The 18,123-nt window shown below is 36.9% G+C and overlaps 1 protein-coding gene across 1 annotated transcript; it reads left to right on the plus strand.

The window, feature by feature from the left end:
- The first annotated feature begins 230 nt into the window (after positions 1–230).
- LOC109244710 lies at positions 231–1,389 on the plus strand. Its single transcript, XM_019411845.1, has 2 exons — positions 231–477; positions 843–1,389. The coding sequence occupies exons 1-2, from the start codon at positions 366–368 to the stop codon at positions 1,031–1,033; spliced, it is 303 nt and encodes a 100-aa protein (XP_019267390.1). The 5' UTR covers positions 231–365; the 3' UTR covers positions 1,034–1,389.
- Positions 1,390–18,123: the final 16,734 nt, after the last annotated feature.

Genomic DNA, 18,123 nt, shown 5'->3' on the forward strand with positions numbered 1-18,123 from the left:
ATATCAAAATAATTATTATTTTTAAAAACGTTTTTGCCTTACCAAGCGAATATCCAATAAGCAAGAATAGAAAATACTCCAACAAATAAAAGAAATTGAAACCAGAAGACAAAAAGTTAGGAGTCAGGAGCCAAACACTAGAATTGGACACATGTTTATTCTACATCACTCTTATTTCTGTTCTATAACCAGGTGTCATCATTTAACGTTCCATCCCCCTTCCCAAAACCTTTCCCACCGCCCTAATAAAACCATGCAAAGTGAAAACCCTATTTCAAAGAACAACCCCAAAAAACAAACCTGCAACACTAGAAAACTCTGTTAGAAACCAGAGAGAGATCAGAAAACAAAGCAATAAAAGGAAAATGGCAGGAAATGAAGAATGGAGGAAAATGGCGGATACAACCAAGATGAGTCCTGAGGAAGTGAAAAATGCTGGAGTTGAGGCCTCTAAGAGACCACCAGGCCACAATCCAGGTACCTAGAGTGTTACGAGCGATTTAATTTAACTCTATATATATATATATATGTGTGTGTCACTGGAAGGGGTCGTTTGGTTAGTTATTTCGTGATTAGTTATTTACGAGAATGTTATCCCACCTACTATAGCGATTTGTTGTTTTATTACGATCAAAAGTGGGATCTCATCTTAAATTTAACCGAGATTAATTATTTCTTATGGCTCGTACCAAACGAGCCCGAGCCCGAAGTTTAATTAGGTATGGAACTAAAAGGAGAAACTGTCATTGGCTCTAACAAAAATAATTTTTGAACTTATGGTCCTTAACAAGAACTCAAAATCTTGAATTTATTATGTTTAAATCTTGGATTCGTCGCTGTAGGTACTGTACTACATCAAAGAGGGCGGTTGCCTTATAGCATTACAACAATGGCACTTGTTGGTTTTGCTATCACCGGTGCTATTTGGTACGGCACTATGTATGCAATGAAGAAACCTGAAGCAACTGCCGTTGACGTAGCCAAAGTTGCCACTGGAGTTGGTGGCCCTGAAGATACTCGTCCTCGCAAGTAGCTGATAAAAATAACATTTCGTTTAATTATCTCAACTCTAATTTTACTCCTACAATGTGTGTCACTTTTTGTTTTGAATTTTAGTACTTTCTTTTTTTCATGTTAAATTTGGGGCTTGTATTTTCAGGCATGCTTCCGATGATTACCAGAATAATTGGATTTAACATGAATAATCCAAAGTGATTCACATAGACGTATCCAAGATTTGTGAATGTTATTTGGTCCTGTATTCTAGGAAGCAAACTTCAAGTCAAGCACTAGTAACTGCAACTTGAATTTAAATTTCGTAAATATGTTGTGGACTTTTAAAACTTTTATATTGGATTTTGGTCAAAAGCCATTGAATTTGGTGTCGAATTTGTATCTAAAAAGCTTACCATTGTCCTGGTGATTCTTTGCATAGTGATTAACGAATGTGCGACTAGAAGTGCATGAGTTATGTTAACTTCTCTCCAATCTTCGCATATAGTCTCGGGTGGTCCAAAACGTTTTTGGGTTACCATTGAAGTTATATTCGTATTTTATAATTTTTTTTTTTTTTGTAAAATTACCTACTTTTGAATACATTTTAGAAATTTGCACTTGATCACTTCGCATCTGATGTTATAAATCTAGGGTTCCGAATCGAGTCGGAAGCTCTTTTATATCTCCAAATTTTAGAATCGAGTCGGAAGCTCTTCTATATCTCCAAATTTTAGAACATCGACTTTTAAGTAGTTCTATTTCGTCAATGCAATTTCATAATCGAATTTGACTTTTATTTCTTCAATGCAAATTTAAGAAAATTAAATTTTAAGTAGTTTTATTTTTTTAATGTAATTTTAGAAACTGGATTTTAAGGTTTGAAACATAAACTGTCTGTTCTTATTCAACGCTCAAATTTACTCTATAACTCACACCCTTCTCTAGCATTACTAGTCAATACTTATTAACCATGTGATTTTGTACGTAGTACTAGCTAAGACACGCAATTTAATACATAATGTATCTTCTATAATATACTCTGTCTCAGGCGATATAAATGGTTTTAGCATTCTTTAGAACTTCCGAAATTTCTTATGTGGCGATACAAAGTAGTTTTTGCATTAACTTCCGAAATTTCTTATGCTGTTTAGAACTTATGACTTCCTTTTCGAAATTGAACCGTAATTGCCACAATAAAAAGTAACAATGAGAGTTGATGAATTGCCAACTACTTCAACTATGAACAATAATTATATTGCTGGATTTGGGGATGAGGATCAGTTCTTGAATCAGGGTGGTATCAACTATTGTTCTTCGATTGTTTCTTACCAGTTCAACCACTTGGGAGATGGCCAATTCTGGAGGGATTATTATGATTAGTTAATGTTAACACTGGCACTACAGTCCAGGCCCAATACAAACAATAGCTGCACGACCCATTAGTGCAACCCATCAAGCCCACAAGTCTCTGTAAATAGCCTTTATTATTTTGCTATTGTTACAAAACTTAGCTCAAAGTAATAATATAAAAAAAGAATGTAGGGAGCAAGAGAGAAGAGATTTTTATTTCTTCCATGTATTCAAGTGTGTTACAAAATGAGTTCTCATCCTCTATTTATAGTACAACATAGAGGTATACCAAAAGAATTCCATAAGTATGCCATTAAGCATTTGAGATCATGGAGGAATATCATGGGTAGATTATGAAGGTGAGGGAGTTACAACAATAATGGTGAGAAGTAGTGGGGGTTATCTACATAACGGTGAAGAGTAGTGGGAGTTATATTTGATTAGTGGACATCCATATAATATGTATTTCATAACACTCCCCCTAGGATGTTCATAGATAATGTGCCTCGTTAAAACCTTACTAAGAAAAAACCATGGAGGAAAAAATCTTAGTGAAGGAAAAAGAGTAAACATATCTTGTAATACGCATTACTTGCTGCCTCATTAAAAACTTTTGCCAGGAAAACCCAGTGGGATAAAACCTTAGCTAAGGAAAAAAGAGTACAGCGCGTATTTTCCTCCCCCTGATGAAAATATCGCTTTATTTCTCGAAGATGCCGAATTCCAAGCTTGTATAACAACTTCTCTAATAATGAGATCGGCAGTGCCTTCGTGAATTATTCCGCCAAATTATCACTTGAAGGAATTTCTTGAACATCTATTTCATCATTCAATTGAATATCGTCTCTGCAAAGAAATTTGGCTAAATGTGCTTTATTTTGTCTTCTTCAATATATCGTTCTTTTAATTGAGTTATGCAAGCATCATCGTCTTCAATATTATTGGAATCGTCTCTTCAAAGAAAAGTCACACGTCCTCGCATGGAAATAGATTGTTTGAACAACGAACTATGCCCTGCATTTGTATAACCAATAAAACCTTGACAATATTTGTTAGAATAAACAAATCTATATCAAGGATTCCTTTTGCAATATAATATTAATTATATTTCAATATCTCCATATAGCCTTTATACTTTCAGTAGTTGGGACTATTCGTCCAACTTCATATTTTTCAGATGAAGTCAATTTTCATTGCATATTTTTCATTTGGCCAATCATTTATCTGTCCAAATTCCATGACAGATTTGAGCTCAACATCCTCGTCAATATTATTAATATTGGGCGCTACATTATATAAACAATATCGTCAATGATCATTTTACATCGGTTCCGTCATTACCCACTAAAGACATAACTTATTGAGATCTCTTTATCTCATTATTTTCAGGTACCTGAGCCTCTCCCATGAGGTCTTATAAAGTGTTATGTCATGGTGCTCTTATAAAGCACTTGCCTCCTTATTGTGACCATCTTGAACATTTGCTCCTCTCCTTCTTCAAGGAGTTTTATCTTTGGAACCGATTAGTCTATTACGCGTCATGCGTGTCATAAACTCTGTCCATCATGGACTTTATTCTATTTTGGTGCATTAACAGCTGAAATATGACATTTAGCTTTTGGTCAGCAAATGCTCCTGGCAATATTTTGGAAATGAATTATCACTTGAACTTCAAGTTCACATAAGTTCACATTTTCTTGTACGAGGATCTAGATGTATTCATAATAATTCATTCCACGTATCACTGTTTCAGCTGCCCATTTTCTCCCCCTAATGTTAGGATCACCAACACATTTCTCTACCTTATTTGGGAACCCATCTTTGTGCATTGTGGTGTCACAATTAAATCATATAGCACATCTATATTTCAAGATGAATTATTTGGTTCCTGACCCTGAACCAATTGTGACGGGGAGAATTTATCATAACTGCTAGATGCGTACAAGTGCTGCTCTATATTAAATAATACATCTCATACCAAAGTTCCTTTTGGTAATTTTGTTCTTATAACCAATGGTTTAGCTATAATTGGAGGCATACAATCTCTGCTAAACCAACTTGGATTTAGACCAGCATTATCAAGATAAATTTATATTCTGGACTCTGCTCTAATAATTTGAGCAATCAATCTTGCAAAATCCAAACTGCAAGTTGACAACAAACGCACATATGACCATACAATAGATGCATCTATTAAAATCATATAATAGTAAACGGTCCACATGGCAGGTGATTGGGCCCATATATATATATATATATATATCACCTTTTATTCATTCTAGATCTTAAGGGATTCAATCCCAATATTAACTGGTATATCACGAGAATATGCATCACAAGAGAATTCTTGAAGAATCTTCTATTTCTTCAATATATGCCAATGTGAATTCTCAATTAATTTTTTACATCATAACTGAATCGGGATGGCCAACCCGTTCATGCCAACTAATATTTGTTTCAGTAAACCTCTAGTTTACTTGTGGCATGTGATTCCATCATCATGCTTATACTTGTGTAGTACAAATAAAAGAAAAATCGGGTAACCTTTTATATTTACCCGGTATGATTATAGTAATATGAAGATATTCAATCTTCCTTTCATTTATAGTCTCAATATGCCAACCACTTTGGCTAATATATTTGAAACTCCAAAATTTCGTTTGAGACTTACTACAATATCAATGTCATGAACAATTTCATTTATCCGGGTAGTAACAAATTAGCTCTTCCGGAGCTCTTAATTGATTTTGTACTATAAAATCTTTTGTCACACCATCCATTGGTGAATGTCTCCTTCACGGAGAAAATTATATCATAATAATTGTCATGGTCAAAATCATCATAAGCAAATCATTTCTTGCTTTACTTTTGCCTTTAATAACTTTTTATAAGGCATGTTAAAATTTTTTTGGCGTACCACATGTACGCGACCAATATTGTAATCACACACTAATATTCATTATCTCTCTTTCTCTCAAACCTCCTTTAGAGGTGAGTTGTGGTGTGTATCCAATCATGCATTGCACGTCTTTATTCATTACTTTTATCACATATTGTTACATTCACCTTCAGGAATGAATCTAAATTCTCAATGCACAAGTCACATTCTCTTCAAAGAATGGAGTATAATTATCATGACGTGCTTTATAAATTTTTCATACCAATTTGATGGTAAATATTTCCTTCACCTATTGAAGGATTACTTCGAGAACCCTTATAGTTCTCATTTTTACAATTACCATAATGATGACTATTATTATTTGATCAATAGCACGCTCATGTTCATTGGTCAACCACTTGTCTTCATTTATTTATTATGCATTGCTACCACATTCACTTCAAGAATGGTGCAAATCAAGTGGGACAAGATTCATGCTTTTCCATGAAAAATACATTATTTTTCTTTAGTCATCACTATGTCATCCATATGGTGCATTGGAACTCAAACCCAATGCTTGACCCATATAAAGACATGTTAGGCCATAATGAGTTGGGACTCGAACCCAACTTTTACAATCATGGATCATCAGGACTCAAAACCCGATGTCTTACCCTCATGGTGCGTTGGGACTTGAACCCACCGTCTTATCCTTAATTAATGGCATAATATGCCAAAGTAGACTCACCCTTGAGACTTTCATGGTATACTACTTGTAATAGTAATAAAAGTAAACTCATATATGTGTTACACAATAAGTATCTATTTACTGGTAACAAAGGAATCAAAGTTCTTCAAATCACTTTGCAAAAGCTGGCGTAGCTCCTTAATTTATGTACATCTTTGGTCTCTGGTTTAGTATGTAACATTTAGCTGCATCATTATATGCTTCTGATTCTCATATAACATCTAACCTGAACATTAGGTGAAAGAGATTAGACTAAACTTACAATAAATATTAGAAAGAAAAACATGGAGTAGTAATTAATTTACATCTAAGTATTTTCAACTTTACAAAGTAATACTTAGTATTGGAAAATTTCCCGAAAAATAAAGAACCTTTGAGAAAAACTAACAAGAAAATAAATTAATTAAAAAAAAATTAGAAAACGTATCTTAGCATTATATGCCTTTTCACGATGTACTAGTCTCCTCAACCTTGTTATTCCTTTTATTATATTTCATACCATTATTTGAAATTGCTAAATGGAAAAGAAAAACTCATCTCTTCCAGAATATCAGGCACAGTAGACATATGATTTTTCTGATGTAAGACAATTTTGTAGATGTAGTAACTCAATTGGATAGAGACTCGTGCTGATAACGTGTTACAAAACTTAGCTCAAAGTAATAATATAAAATAATAAAATAGACAACAATGTAGAGAGAAAGAGAGGAGAGAATCTTCTTATTTCTTCCATGTATTCAAGTGTGTTACAAAATGAGTTCTCATCCTCTATTTATAGTACAACATAGAGGTATACCAAAAGAATTCCATAAGTATGCCATTAAGCATTTCAGATCATGGAGGAAGATCATGGGTAGGTTATGAAGGTGAGGGAGTTACAACAATAATGGTGAGAAGTAGTGGGGGTTATCTACATAATGGAGAAGAGTAGTGGGAGTTATATTTGATTAGTGGACATCCATATAATATGTATTTCATAATAGCTATTGTTTTTAGTTATATTGGGATATTTTGTAATAAGTCGGGAGAACATTCTAGACATAATAATGCTCTCTTCTTTCTCTCTCTGTCTTCAGAAACTCTAGCGTTTTCTTTCAATTTCTTTCTGCTCGACAATAGATTTTGATGATGTTAATATGGAATTAGAGCATGATTTCGATATCATCTCATCCTCACCTTCACTCTGATGTTACTCTTGACCGGAGTTTTCGTCTTTTCCGTTTGGTTGGCTGAAATTGGGGTTTTCGTCTGAGACGTGAATTCCTCGACGAAAAATTGAGGGTTTCTACAATTTTGGTTTGACGTCGACTCTCCTAGTGTTGCTGGAATCTAGTGTTTATCAACATTTTTTGCTTTATTCGAGTGCCTTCCTAGGGTTTTTCAAATTTTGCTCACAATGCCGGTAACATTCTTCCTATCTACAACTTTACAGCTTATTTCTCTCCATGTCTGAGGAACATTCTGTATTTGCATGTCGTCTGTGTAGAAATTGTTGTTTGTGTCAGATCAACTTCGTTCTCTAGAGATTGTATCTTCTGTGATTGTATAATTTGACCAAGTCTGTTGTCATGGGTAGCATTCATGATAATGTAGATAATACCACAACCTCCAGCTCTGGATGTTTTGTGACTTTCTCCCTAGATCCCTCTAACCTTTTGTATGTCCACCCTTCAGACAGTCCTGGTAGCCAATTGGTTTCAGTACCTTTTAATGGTACGGGTTTTGTTCTTTGTAGCATGCTCTCTTCCTTATCTGCCAAGAAAAAACTAGGGATCCTAGATGGGAGAATATCCCAACCTACCCCGGGCTCACCCTATTATCCCTATTGGGAAAGATATAACGATATGGTCAAGTCCTGGATCATAAACCCTGTGTTTAGAGAAATTGCCACTAGTGTAATGTGTCTTAAAACTGCTAAAGAGGTCTGGAAAGATATCAATGAGAGGTTTGGGCAGTCCAATGGGCCAAAGTATCTACAAATTCAGAGAGAGATAAGTACAACCGTGCAAGGTTCTTCACACATAGCTAACTACTTTACTAAACTTAGAACACTTTGGGATGAATTCATCTTATGTGGGACCTACCTTTTCATGTGGGGCTCGTCCCAAGTTCATTGAAGATCAACAATTGTTTCAATTCCTCAATGGATTAAATGAATCTTATTCTACTGTCAAAAGCATGATGATGAATCCCTTACCACCCATAAGTAAAGTCTATTCTATCCTACAACAAGATGAGAGCCGAAGAGCACCACATGCTCCTAGTTTTTCTGGTGATTCTGCATCTTTTCTAGCCTATCCTACTTCTTTCAACAACAACAGGAACTTCACTCAGAGAGTCAACTTTGACTCCAAAAGGAATGCAAATTCCGTGTCTTGCAAGTATTGCAAGAAAACTGGACATGTTCTGGACAAATGCTATAGGTTGCATGGATTTCCTACTGATTTTAAGTTCACCAAGAACAAGAAATCAGCATCTTGTGTCCAAACGGAAGTTCCATATGTCTCTCCTTCCTGTTCTTTTGCTGCCTCCTCTGATAATTCAGCTCATGGTTTTACCAAGGAGCAATATCAACATCTCCTGAGTATGTTTCAGCAAGTTTAACTCTCTACTGGTATGTCTTCTGGTGTTTCTTCCACAGAAGACTCTAGCTTTGCTCATTTTGCAGGTTTCTTCAGTCCTTATGCTGCTGATTTTCCTGTTTCTCATGCACGTGCATCTTCACATCTAGGTATACAACCTTGGATTTTGGATTCAAGAGCCACTAACCATATGACTCTACACAAACATCTACTTCAAAATCTCACACCTTTACCTAAACCCTTTCTTGTAACTTTACCTGATGGTTATAAAGTAAAAGTTATATCAACTGGATCATTACATCTTATACATAGTATAATATTAGTGAATGTTCTTCTTGTACCTTCTTTCCAATTATTAATTTCTATTCATCAACTTATCACGCAGTTGGATTGCATAGCAGTACTGACCAAAACCAATTGTCTTTTACCGGACCTTTCTCTGAAGAGGCCACTGGTAATTGGTAAGGCTGTAGGGAGATTATACTATCTACATCCAGATGCTGATCTATTTCCATCTTCTCTTCCTGCCTCTATAGTACAACCTAGTTCAGTATTTTGTAATAAGCCAAATTCATTTATTATTTCAATCAGCCTTCAATTGCTGTTGATTCTGCTTGTAATCAAACACCCACCCTCAAGAAAATGGACTTGTTTTGGCATCAAAGGTTAGGTCATATACCTTTTCATAAAATGAGATCTATTTCTTATTTGTCTGACAAAGTCTCTTCTAAACAATCTTTCCTTTGTCCACCAATGGCTAGACAACAGCGATTACCTTTTCATGACAGTTCTATACAATCTACTGCCCCCTTCCAACTTGTTCACATTGACATTTGGGGACCCTATAACACTAAGACATATAATGGGTTCAGGTATTTTCTCACTTTAGTGGATAATTACACTAGAGTAACCTGGACACACATTCTCTCTTGTAAGGGTAATGCCCTATCTATCCTAAAGGCATTTACATCCATGGTCAAAGTTCATTTTCATTACAATGTTCATACTTTTAGGTCAGATAATGCTTTTGAATTAGGTAGTAGTGCTGAAGCCATAAATTTATTTGAAAATGAGGGTATTCTTCATCAAACAACCATTCCTCACACTCCATAACAAAATGGTTTTGTGGAAAGAAAACACAAACACCTTTTGGAAGTATCTAGGGCACTTCTATTTCAGTCTAAGCTTCCTCTCAAGTTTTGGGGAGAGTGCATACTTACTGCCACTTACCTTATCAATGAATACCTTCACCTCTTCTACTCAACCTCTCTCCTTATGAAAAATTACATAGGAATTCACCCGTTTATGAACACTTAAAATCCTTTGGCTTCCTTTGCTTTGCCACATCTCCTAAGGTGGGCAGGGATAAATTCCAATCAAGAACCATCTCCTGATTGTTTTTGGGTTACCCCGGTGGAAAGAAGGGTTACAAGTTGTTGAATCTCTCTAATTTTCTTGTTTTCTACTCAGAGATGTAGTGTTCCATGAACATGTTTTTCCTTACAAATCAGCTTCTCATTCTCCTCCTTCATTCTTTCTTTCCTTTGTACAACCATTTGCTAAGTTCCCATCTTCTGCTTCTAACATTACATCTCCTTCTGCTTCTAAAGATCTTCCTCCTATGTCTCCTTTAGTACCTTCCCCCCTCCTCTCAGTCCTGTCATCTCCAATCTTCCTTCTCCCAGTTCTACTGATTCTAATTCCTCCTCTGACATTCTTTCTCCTTCGAATATTTCTCCTCCTCTTAGGAAATCTCTTAGAACAGTTACCAAACTTACCTACCTGAATGACTATGTTTGCAATTCTGCTTTACTTCCTGCTGCTCCTCCTGATTCCTCCATGGTTGCTCCTAATGACCCTCATATGAATGAGCCTTAGTTTTACTAGCAGACAACATCAAACCCTGTATCGCAAGGGGCTATGCTACAAGAATTTAGGGATCTTGAAGCAAACCAGACCTGGGACATTGTTCCTCTACCACCTAATAAGAAAGCCATTCCTTCCAAGTGGGTCTATAAGATAAAACAAAGGTCTGTTGGTTCTGTTGAAAGGTGCATGACTGGTTATTAGGGGTGAAGCTCAAAGGGAAGGTATTGATTTCACTGAGACTTTATCCCCTGTGGTCGATCTGACCACTATTAAATGCCTATTGACCTTGGCTATCAAGAGAGGTTGGACTGTTTTTCAACTTGATGTCAACAATGCTTTTCTCTATGGTAACCTAAGTGAGGAGGTCTACATGAAGGTTCCTCCTGGCCTTGCCATCGCTTCTTCTTCCACATCTTCACCATTGGTTTGCAGACTTAAGAAGTCCCTCTATGGCCTCTAGCAGGCTTCCAGATAGTGATTTTCAAAACTGTCTGAAGCCCTGCTCTCTATAGGCTACATTTCTAGTCTTAATGATTATTCTCTCTTCACCAAATCAATCTCTAGTTCTCTGGTGGTTCTTGCTGTATATGTGGATGGCATCCTCTTAGTTGGGGATGCTGTCTCTGAATTGAACTCCTTAATGTCCTTCTTGGACTCTCAATTCAAGATCATCAAGGATTTGGGTTCACTACACTATTTTTTGGGGTTAGAAGTTTCCCAACATCCTCAAGGCTACCCTATGACTCAGCAAAAGTATGCCACTATTATGCTTGCTGAGTTTAATTGCCAGCATTTCACTCATGTTCTCACTCCTTTGGACCCTTTGTCCAAATTGGTGTTGGACCTGGGAGAGCCACTGTCTGATCCCAACACCAACAGAAGATTGATAGGCAAACTTAACTTCTTACAACACATGGCCACATATTTCCTTTTCTGTGCAGCACTTGAGCCAATTTCTTCAGAAGCCTCAAGTGCCACACATACAGGCTGCGTTACATGTCTTGAGGTATCTTCTGAATGATCCAACCCAGGGTATTCTGCTTTCCAACAGTTCTAATTTTTCTCTTCTGGTTATTCTAACTCTGATTGGGCTGCATGTGTTGTGCTGTCTCTTGCAAATCTGTATCTGATTTCTATATCATTCTTGGTGGCAGTCCTATTTCATGGAAAATCAAGAAGTAGCCTACTATATCTTTGTCTTTAGCTGAAGCTGAGTACAGGGCCTTGAGGAAGATTGTTGCTGAAGTTTCTTGGTTAGTTCGACTTTTGGGTGATCTTGGTCTGCCCATTTGCAGTCATGTTCCCATTCACTGTGACATTCAAGCTGCCTTACACATAGCTAAGAAACCTGTCTTCCATGAACGTACCAAACACATAGAAATTGATTGTCATTATGTACGTGAATGTTTTAATTCTGGCCTTATTTCTTTGCATTTTGTTCCCAGTTTTGCCCAGCTCGCTGATATCATGACTAAAACCTTACCTGGACAACCTCGCTATGGTACTCTTTGCAAGCTTGGTGTGCTTTCACCCTCCAGCTTGAGGGGGGTGTTAACACTGGCACTACAGTCTAGGCCTAATACAAGCAACAAATGCACGACCCATCAGCCTATCAAGCCCACAAGTTTCTGTAAATAGCCTTTATCATTTTGTTATTGTTTTTAGTTATATTGGGATATTAATAAGTCGGCAGAACATTCTAAACAGAATAATGCTCTCATCTTTCTTTCTCTATTTTCAGAAACTCTAGGTTTTTCGTTAAGTTTCTTTCTGCTCGACAATGGATTTTGATGATGTTAACAGTTGAATATTAATTAAGAAGTAGCATGTTTTACCTTTCTAATTTCCTTTCTCTTTTTTATGAGAAGTGGCACATCCTGTTTTTTTTGGGTTATATATAACGAAACTGAGAAGCTGTTGTTTTTGCATTAATAATCTCTACTATCTTCTTCCTTGTGTCGATGCATAAGTTAGTCGATGGATATAATATACACTCGCCGGGCGCGCGCGCGCGCGCACACACACACACACACACACACACACACACATATATATATATATATATGTGTGTGTGTGTGTGTGTGTGTGTATGTGTGTATTTAATATATTTATAACTTTGTATAGTCTATGTATACCGGCAAAAAAAATATTAACCGGCTATTTGTGTAAAGAATTATTTTCTCACTCAATATTCAATGCCAACATCCGGGACTCGACTACTCTAGTTGCACGCTGTTTAACCAAAAATTAGATTTTAGGTCAAAGCTTGAATTTAGAAGAACTCGGGTTACTGATAATCGTAAAAGTATATAAGAAAGAGATTTTGAATGATATAATCAGAAAGCAAAAAGAACAAAGTTTATTCCAGTAATATTTTCTCATCCCCTACAGATGTTATGACTTTCTCCTTTTATAGTTAATTTTAAGAGAAAGTGTAATGCCTTTGTCTTAATGAGGCAATTACGAGCAATAAATGACATTAAAAGAAACATTACTCAATCATTCATATTAAATACAAATTCTCTAACGTATTTGGCATTTAATGCCGAATTGGGACTCTTTTTCGTTATCAGATTCATGTCTTCAATTCCTTTTGATCTTCGAGCTTTAAATGACTCGAACAGGTACGAGTCTCGTTTCATTTGAATAATAGCTCGTGCCTTTAAGTATCTTCTCTCCCGCATCTGTTGTTGCTCGTGCCTTCTAACTGATTACCACGCTTTGACTATTTGACCGGTCCACGTGTCATGAAACGTCATCTTTAATATTTAAATTCAGTTTTTTCCCAATACAGATAGTCCCCCCACTTTCCATTTATTTATCAGTTAAATATTTGGGAAGTGGATCTTCATTAAAAAGGGAATTTTTGCCATAATCAATGCTATGACAGTACCAACGCTTCAGTTGTCTTTTCTATTTAATACATTGCATACGTGTCACCTTCTCATTAGCTCTGCAATTTCTGCAGCCTTTTTTCAAGGCTTCTTCAACTCCACTATTCACGAAGTGATAGTTGCCTTTATTATAGGCTTTCCATCATTACACTTCTTAGTCTTTGACGGTCGCTTTTACATAAACTTAACCCTTCTTCAACAAATTTTTACCACGGTCGCCCATCAGTATAAATTCAGTTTTTCTTTTCACCTTTTACCACATAAAACTTTTTCCTTGAACGCTTGAATTGTGCGAATCTCTGTTTACTTCTTTCTCTTCTTCATCATGTCTTCTTCGAACCCTAACCCTAAGAGAGTTCCTATTTTAGATAATTTTCCCAATGCTCCTGTTAGACATAGAAGAGGTGGGAGACTTCGTAGTTTAGGATCCTCTGGTGGTGGTGGTTCTGCCATGCCTTCTCCTAGCCCTTGTTCTTCCTCTAGAACTAGAGGTTCTTTTTCTCAAAAATCATCGTCTAAGAGCAAGGAGGCCTCTGAACCATTACAGGAACCCTTGGTAGAAGAAATAGTTCCTAACGATTTATCTTTTCAGCATGATAGACAATCACTTCAGACCCAAATTTCTGGTTTGGATCGTGTTGATGCTTACCCCACTATGATTACAGAGATTTTAGCTCCCATAGTTCGCAAAGATTGTCACTGGAGTAATGATTTTCCCATTTTAATCCCCAACCCAAATCAAAGGATTACTTCATATATGACTGGATTCTCTTTCGTTTACACATACCCTTTTACTCTTGGGTTTAAACCAGCTATTGACCCAGAATTCTCGATTTCTGTCGTTTCTTCAAAGTTTGTTTAGCACAGGTTGGCCCGCTTGTATGGAGGGCTGTTGCTTGTTTAAGGCATCTGGCCAATTTAGCAGACGTTGATTTCACCTTCTCCCACCTAATTCATCTATACTCCCTTAGACTTTTTCGTAATGGCGTCTTTACCTTAGTAGCTAGGAGTAAGAGAGTTTTGGTAAGCCCAGAAGATGATAAGGATCGTGACTGGTATGCCCGATTTGTTGCTGCTCCCACAGTTGGTTTAGTGGGTGAACAAAACGTTCCCTTCCCTGAGAGGTGGAATTTTGCACGTAAGTCTTTCATCTCTCCCGTACCTCTTTCTTTTGAGTTTACAAATTTCTTTAACTTTGTTTTTTTTTTCTTTAGCAACCATGGGAATTGTGGAGAACATTCCCAATTTTCGTGGTTGGGTAGATAAATTGTTGAAGATTGCTCCTATGGAGGCTAGGTCTTGGAAATTTATTTCCAATCGTCATGGTTGGAAAGTAAAGACTCACGGTATGAGTTTTTGTCTTTCTCGTATGTAAGATATTTCTCTTTATTGCCTTAACTTTTAATTTTCTCTTTGTTAGGTTTTGCTATTCGAGGTGTTACTGCTGAAGCAGTTGCAGCTTCTCGTTTAGGAACCCAACTTTCTTTAGAAAGTGCTCAGGATATTCTTCTGAAAAGAAAAACCGCAGACGATGATAGCTCCGACGAAGAAGAGGAGGATGGTTCCTTGGTGAAAAGGCCAAGAGTCCGGAGACGTATCGTCTCTGATGAGGCTGAAGTTTCACATCATCTTTCTCCAACCGGGCCTGTTAATCTCATCTCTGACGATGATGTTGCTACCCTTCCCGATACTCATGAGTCGATTAACCAACTTTTCGTTAGTGGTTTTGAGAGTGGCGAGTTAGGACCCGTTTTGGATGAACCCCCCCTATCTTCTTCTTCAACTCCCATACCTTTAGTTCCTTCCCTTCCTTCTTCTGCCGTGCCTTTGGTTACTTCCTTATCTGCTCCAACTTCTTCCGTGCCTTTGGTTCCTTCCGTATCTGCTCCAACTCCTTCTTCACCTCCCGTTGCTGTTTTCACTTCTTCTACCGCTCCTCCTTCTACTGTTCACAATGTAGAAGCGGGTTCTACAAGCAAAAGAATTGCTATGAGGAGCGTGACTATCGAAGTACCTGCTAACAACAGCCTTTTGAGGAAATCCGGTCAGGAGGATGTTTGGATTGAACCCTTAATAGGCCCAATTGAGAAAGAAAAAATGAATAGCCATAGCTGCCTGACTCTGATGAACGACATAGTTCATTCCACCTTGAAGGTATTCCACTTCTTTCCTTAATTTTGCCAGAATTTTTCTAGAATTCTAATTTTTCTTTCCTTATCATTTTCAGGCCAACCTTATTGGTACAGAGCTGATGAGCAGAATTTCTTTATTAGAGAAGGTGGCACGTGACTCTGAAAGGGCTGTTCTTGATTCAGAGAGGGAAGCTCGTGACATTCAGTTGGAAGCAGCTAATTGGAAGGACCAATTTGATAGTGCTCAAATAACAATAGAAGATTTACAAGAGAGCAGGAATAACCTGGAACAACAGGTGAGAGCATTAACTTCAGAGCTTGCAGTTGTTAAGGCTTCTTCAAGTCAGGCTGAGAAAGAAAGAGAGCGTCTCGAGTCTTCTTTCTCAGAACAATTATCTAAATCAAGTGAAGAGATTAGAGAGTTGAGAGCTCTTTTAAGTCAAAAAGAAGTTTATGCTGGAGATTTGATGCAGAATTTGACTCAAACCCAAGAAAATCTGCGAACTTCTGAAGATCAGGTGAAGGCCTTAGAAAAATCTTATGCTATCCAAGCCTCTTATAACTCAGCTCTGAATGAAAATGAGAGTCTCAAAAATGAAATTATTGCTTGGGAAAGAGATTATTTTTGAGCTTCTTGAAGATAAAGCTGCGGTTGATGTAAGCTGGGCTTTTCTGAACTCCCGTCGTGATGCCTTAGTTGAAGCCAGCCAAGAAAATTTTAATCTGTTGTCAGAGTTAGCTAAGGTGATGAAAACTATTGAAAAAGCTCAACAACCATTGGACTTCCCTTCTCCCGCGATTGAAGTTTCCGAAGTTGAAGCTACCGGAGTCGATGTTCCCGTGACCGCTGGAATTGCCTCGGGTGATGCACCCTCTTCAAGCTCAATCATGCCCCTTACTGCAAGTCAAGTTGAAAATTCATCTATTGATACTTCAATGGTTGGAAATCAACAGACTTCCATTGGTGATGCTATTCCAGTTGAGCACGCTGATGATCCTCCTTCAATCCTTTCCTCTCAGTAAAAATTTATATCTATTTTTGAATTCCTTTTTGCAGGTACCTATTTGGAAAACAGTATTTAAAGCTTTTGGGTTCATTTGAGAGTTTTTGTAATCAAACCCTTGGCTACTATTTGAGGGTTGATTTTTGGAAATACAAGTCCCTAAGTCTTGTTATGGGGCATTTAGTATAAACAATTTGATGATTAAGTTTATACTTAGTCTTTAGTTTTAAGTGTTAGGAAGCTTTTATTTATCATTGCACTTCCGTATGTTCTATCCTTGCCTTTTTATCTTTAAGGACTTAAAGAATAGTCTGCATTTTTGTTCTTTGAAAAATGCTTCTGTTAATCCCATGTCTAAATAACATGAGTTTTATAAAAGAGGGCCCTTTTATATTTTGACACTTAATGAAGAAGACGTCTCAACTTCATAATGGTGTGATCATACGATAAAAGAAATAGGAACACACATTTTTTTTGCAATAACTTTGACAAGTTTTTATTTCTGAACTTTGACAAGTTTTGAGTAATACTTTACATGTATTTGAATTACATCTATAACTTTCTCGCAACTGTTTTCCTTGTAACAGATTTATACAAAAGAAGAACAATAGCTACGGGGTTTTTCCTTATAACCCGTTTTAGTACATAGTCCTTTTAGCTCCAGAACATTAGGAAGAGTTTGAGAGATGACTCCATTGTTCTTATGGGAAAGAATACTATGATGAATGCCATGACTTCGTAACTTTCACTCCGTACTTGATTCTTCTAGGCTTGATTTTCTAAATCTTCTATGCCTTTTTTATACACGTGACTGTATATACTATGTAGTCCCCCAAGTGTTTGAGTGTTGAAGTATGAAGCCTCGAGCACTTGGTAGTCTCTTTCACCTGGTCCTTTTCCTGAAAAGGAAATACATACGGGACTCGGGGGTGTGTGATTATAGATGAAGACTGCTTAACCTGTGTATACTTCTATCAGAATAATTGTAACCCTGGGCTAGGAATTTTAGTTTATTCCATTTTGGCTTACAAGTCGTGACTCATCATTTAGTACGGGTTAGCATTTTGCCTATCATCTAAAATCGTTAGTAAAATTTTAACAATTCAAAAAAAATATAATTCAACATGGTGATACCTGACCGTGGGTTTTGCCTTAGAAGTAGTATCTCTTCAAATGAATTGCATTCCAATGTGAAGGAAGCACCTTCCCGTCCATTGTTTCTAACTCGTATGCTCCTTTTCCTGCAATATCTCGGACTCTGTAGGGTCCTTCCCAGGTTGGACTTAGTTTACCCGCGTTGGCTACCTTTGTAGATTTAAAACCCTTTTTAAGCACGAAGTCCCCAGTTTTGAAGTATTGCAGTCATGCTTTTCTGTTGTAATATCGTTCGATCACTTGTTTTTATGCTGCCATTCTTATTAATGCGGCTTCTCTCTTGCCTTCCAATAGATCCAAATTGACCCGCATCTTTTCATCATTAGACTTTTGTGTTGCTTGTGAGAATCTTGTACTCGGTTCTCCTATTTCAACTGGGATTAAATGCTTCAGCTCCATAAACTAAAGAGAAAATTCACCTGTGCTCGTCTTTGTTGTCGTGCGATATGCCCATAAAACTCCGGGTAACACTTCAGGCCAATTACCCTTTGATTCCTCTAAACGTTTCTTCAAAT

Source organism: Nicotiana attenuata, unplaced genomic scaffold (genome assembly GCF_001879085.1).
Source record: "Nicotiana attenuata strain UT unplaced genomic scaffold, NIATTr2, whole genome shotgun sequence".
Classification (NCBI taxonomy): domain Eukaryota; kingdom Viridiplantae; phylum Streptophyta; class Magnoliopsida; order Solanales; family Solanaceae; genus Nicotiana; species Nicotiana attenuata.

Excerpts from the sequence above, each read along its gene's own strand:
- LOC109244710 (XM_019411845.1), top strand. The coding sequence starts at position 366 with ATGGCAGGAAATGAAGAATGGAGGAAAATGGCGGATACAACCAAGATG. Across the intron at positions 478-842 it reads ACCACCAGGCCACAATCCAG|GTACTGTACTACATCAAAGA; the intron begins GTACCTAGAGTG and ends TCGTCGCTGTAG.